This window comes from Eurosta solidaginis, chromosome 5, assembly GCF_040869045.1.
Source record: "Eurosta solidaginis isolate ZX-2024a chromosome 5, ASM4086904v1, whole genome shotgun sequence".
Classification (NCBI taxonomy): Eukaryota; Metazoa; Arthropoda; class Insecta; order Diptera; family Tephritidae; genus Eurosta; species Eurosta solidaginis.
Window position 1 is genome coordinate 181,522,814 of NC_090323.1, and position 3,536 is coordinate 181,526,349.

The following is a 3,536-nucleotide window of genomic DNA, read 5'->3' on the forward strand; positions in this document are numbered from 1 at the left end:
TAGCTGGTGTTTTCTTGGTAAAAACTACCAACTACTACTATTTTCATTTTTTCGTCTACTAACATTTTCCTCTTAAAAAGTCCGCGTACTGGTAGCTATTTACCGGCAGCAAAGAAGAAAAAAAATTGCGCACATTCATACATAGCCGTGTATAGCATGTAAAATTCCTATGAATTGAAACAACGGGAAGTGTATCAAGTGATTTTCCGTTCTTTCATTTCATTTTCTACTACGGCATGGTATTAACTTACGTTATGATGAAATACCAAAGGATATGCGCGCAGAATCGTATGAACGTCGCCAAGAGCTAATTGAACATTTATCAAATGTGGATGAAAAATTGGGTGAACTTTTTCTTGAGGAAAACCTCCCATCGGAGGCTGATATCAAGGGCGCTATTCGACGTACCTGTATCAAACGCACTTTCACACCTGTCATGGTGGGTACTGCATTAAAGAATAAAGGTGTACAACCGCTACTGGATGCAGTTATCGATTACCTTCCTAATCCAGGTGAAGTGGAGAATATTGCTTTCATTGAACATGAGGGAAAGGAATCTGAAAAAATTATACTGAATCCTGCACGAGATGGTAATGAGACTTTCTTAAGTTTGGCATTCAAATTGGAAGCTGGCCGTTTCGGACAACTGACATATCTGCGTTGCTATCAAGGCAAGTTGCAAAAAGGTGACAGTATATATAACGCGCGCACGCACAAAAAGGTGCGTGTGCCACGCTTAGTGCGTTTACATTCGAATAATATGGAGGATGTGAACGAAGTTTATGCTGGTGATATTTTCGCATTGTTTGGTGTCGATTGCGCTTCTGGTGATACCTTCACAACTGATCCGAAAGGGAAAATTTCAATGGAATCTATTTTCGTACCAGAACCAGTTGTCTCCATGGCCATTAAACCGAATAATGCAAAGGACAGAGATAACTTCGCCAAAGCAATTGCACGTTTCACTAAAGAAGATCCAACTTTCCATTTCCATTACGATGCTGATGTTAAGGAAACACTTGTGTCAGGAATGGGTGAATTACATTTGGAAATATATGCTCAACGTATGGAACGTGAGTATGGTTGCCCAGTAACTTTGGGTAAACCAAAAGTGGCTTTCCGTGAGACACTTGTACAACCTTGCGAATTCGATTATTTACACAAAAAACAATCTGGCGGTTCTGGTCAATATGCACGAATTATAGGTAAATTAGAACCACTACCAGCAGATCAAAATACTATTCTTGAGTTTGTTGATGATACAATGGGTACAAACGTACCGAAACAATTTATACCTGGTGTGGAGAAGGGCTTTCGCGAAGCTGCTGAACGTGGTATGCTATCGGGGAATAAACTATCAGGTGTACGTTTTCGTTTGACAGATGGTGGCCATCACATTGTCGACTCCAGTGAATTGGCTTTCATGTTGGCTGCGCATGGTGCAATGAAAGAGGTGTTTCACGATGGTGCGTGGCAAATCCTCGAACCCATAATGCTGGTAGAAGTGACAGCACCGGAAGAGTTTCAAGGTGCTGTTATGGGACAATTAAGCAAGCGTCATGGTATTATTACGGGTACAGATGGTTCGGAGGGTTGGTTTACTGTGTATGCTGAGGTGCCTCTGAACGATATGTTTGGTTATGCGGGGGAATTACGTTCGACCACACAAGGTAAGGGAGAATTCACAATGGAATATTCTCGATATTCCCCATGTTTGCCAGAGGTACAAGAACAGCTTGTGCGCCAATACCAAGAATCGCAGGGATTGGGACAAGAAAAGAAGAAATGTTGCTTGCACTTTTGAGTAGGTGCATAAACAGGTATGTACAAACAAATTAATTTCTGTGGAAAACAAATAAAACAGTTTTACTCGAATAAAACAGGAACGATTCATAATTGACCATATAATGGATCAGCTAAATGACGATTGTTTGGTGAGTATTTTTAAGTATGCCTCAGAGTTACAAGACCAAGTGCAAATCGCGCGAACTTGTTGACTGTTCGATGCTATATGCTTCATATAAAAGAGCCACTGAGTGGCAAACATATTTGCAATTTTTGTAAACCTTTATATATCTTTATGTGCTTTCCGAAAAACCTTTTGAGATTAATAATGCTCATTTTGAGGAAATGTGTCAGCACTTAAAAAACCTGCGGGTATTAGATGTGCGACATGGTGGCAAAAGCCAACTAAATTTACATTCAGTCTTAAAATGTACTCCACGTGAATTTAAATCGTCTCAAAAAGTGCCTGCAAGAAGTATTGCGTCTGCCCAAATTAGTTTGCCTACAAGTTATGTTAGACTTTGATATTGATATATCAAGCATACAAAATGTAGATACCCCCGAGCAGTTTATCACGTATTTCATTTAAGTCAGCCTGGGTAAATACGAAGCTAACATTTACTTTGATATGCGGCAACAATTTCTGCAACAAACCATTATTCTCCAGTTAATTTAATTTTTATGTATAGGTATCTTAAAATAAGATGAAGTTCTTTTCTAAATTAGTTCCGTGATTGAATCAATTTGAAATCATTGTACAGCAAACGTTTGGGTTTGGTGTTATTTTTAGTTACTTCATGATCAAAGTTTATTAACATGAGCAAAGTGAAGATATTTTTGGACAAAACTCTGTGTATTAAAGCAACTAAAATTATAAAAGGGAGTCGCAGCGAATAATCTCTTTCGAGCAATAATCGAGTTATATACGCAAATACAGTACTATTCACAGGCAGCAAGTCAATGCCCAATAAATATCACTGCCTCTTTAAATTGAAATGAATCTGCTATTCGTAGTTTTGTTAATTTCTGCGGTGAGGATTTTATCAGTATTCATTGTACAAACATACTGTGTACCCGACTAATACTGGGCGAGTTTGGAAGTTGCACATAAGCTAACGTTTGGCTACGGCTACTTGACATCCGAATGGAGACAAGGAATTCGAAATTATATCTATCCGTTAATTATTGCAGTATTTTATAAAGCACTCGCTTTACTGAATTTGGACAATGTGCAGTTATTGGTAATATTACCGCGCATGTCGCAAGGCGCATCAACAACATATTCCGACCATAGTTTGTTTTTTTTTTTTTTTTTTTGTGTGATCTGACAAAATGAAATGGGAACTCTTTCTTATACTTGTACCGTGGTTTTGGTTATATACAGCTAAGATTCTACCTACTCTATTTTACAGATTTAGCAAAAATCTGAAGTCAATACATCCGAATAAGATTTAAACGTGATAAAATAGGAAATGCGGACCTAAACTCATTCCATTTTTTCCATAAATATTTTTCGTTACTCAATTTCTTTTCGAATTTTTGGTATGTGCCTTGGGCCGATGGCATGTGCGATCTGTGGCAGACCGTGGGTCTGCGTTAGGGTTATGGTGCCCTCGCTCGGGGTAAGCGAGTGAATTTTGGGATGGTCTTTTTGAAAATGAAAAAAAGTTTTGTGGCAGATGTGGGATCTGCGTGAGGGCTTTTCTGGTATCCTCGTTATGGGAGAACGAGTGAGTGGGAAGATTTCTGGT

The 3,536-nt window shown here is 38.7% G+C and overlaps 1 protein-coding gene across 1 annotated transcript; it reads left to right on the top strand.

The window, feature by feature from the left end:
* Positions 1 to 232: 232 nt before the first annotated feature.
* LOC137254341 (elongation factor G, mitochondrial-like) lies at positions 233 to 2,002 on the top strand (the record flags this gene model as incomplete). The annotated part of the gene is made up of 2 exons (XM_067791993.1): positions 233 to 1,820; positions 1,884 to 2,002. A coding segment is annotated over one exon (1,572 nt), but the record flags the coding sequence as incomplete, so codon positions are not given.
* Positions 2,003 to 3,536: the final 1,534 nt, after the last annotated feature.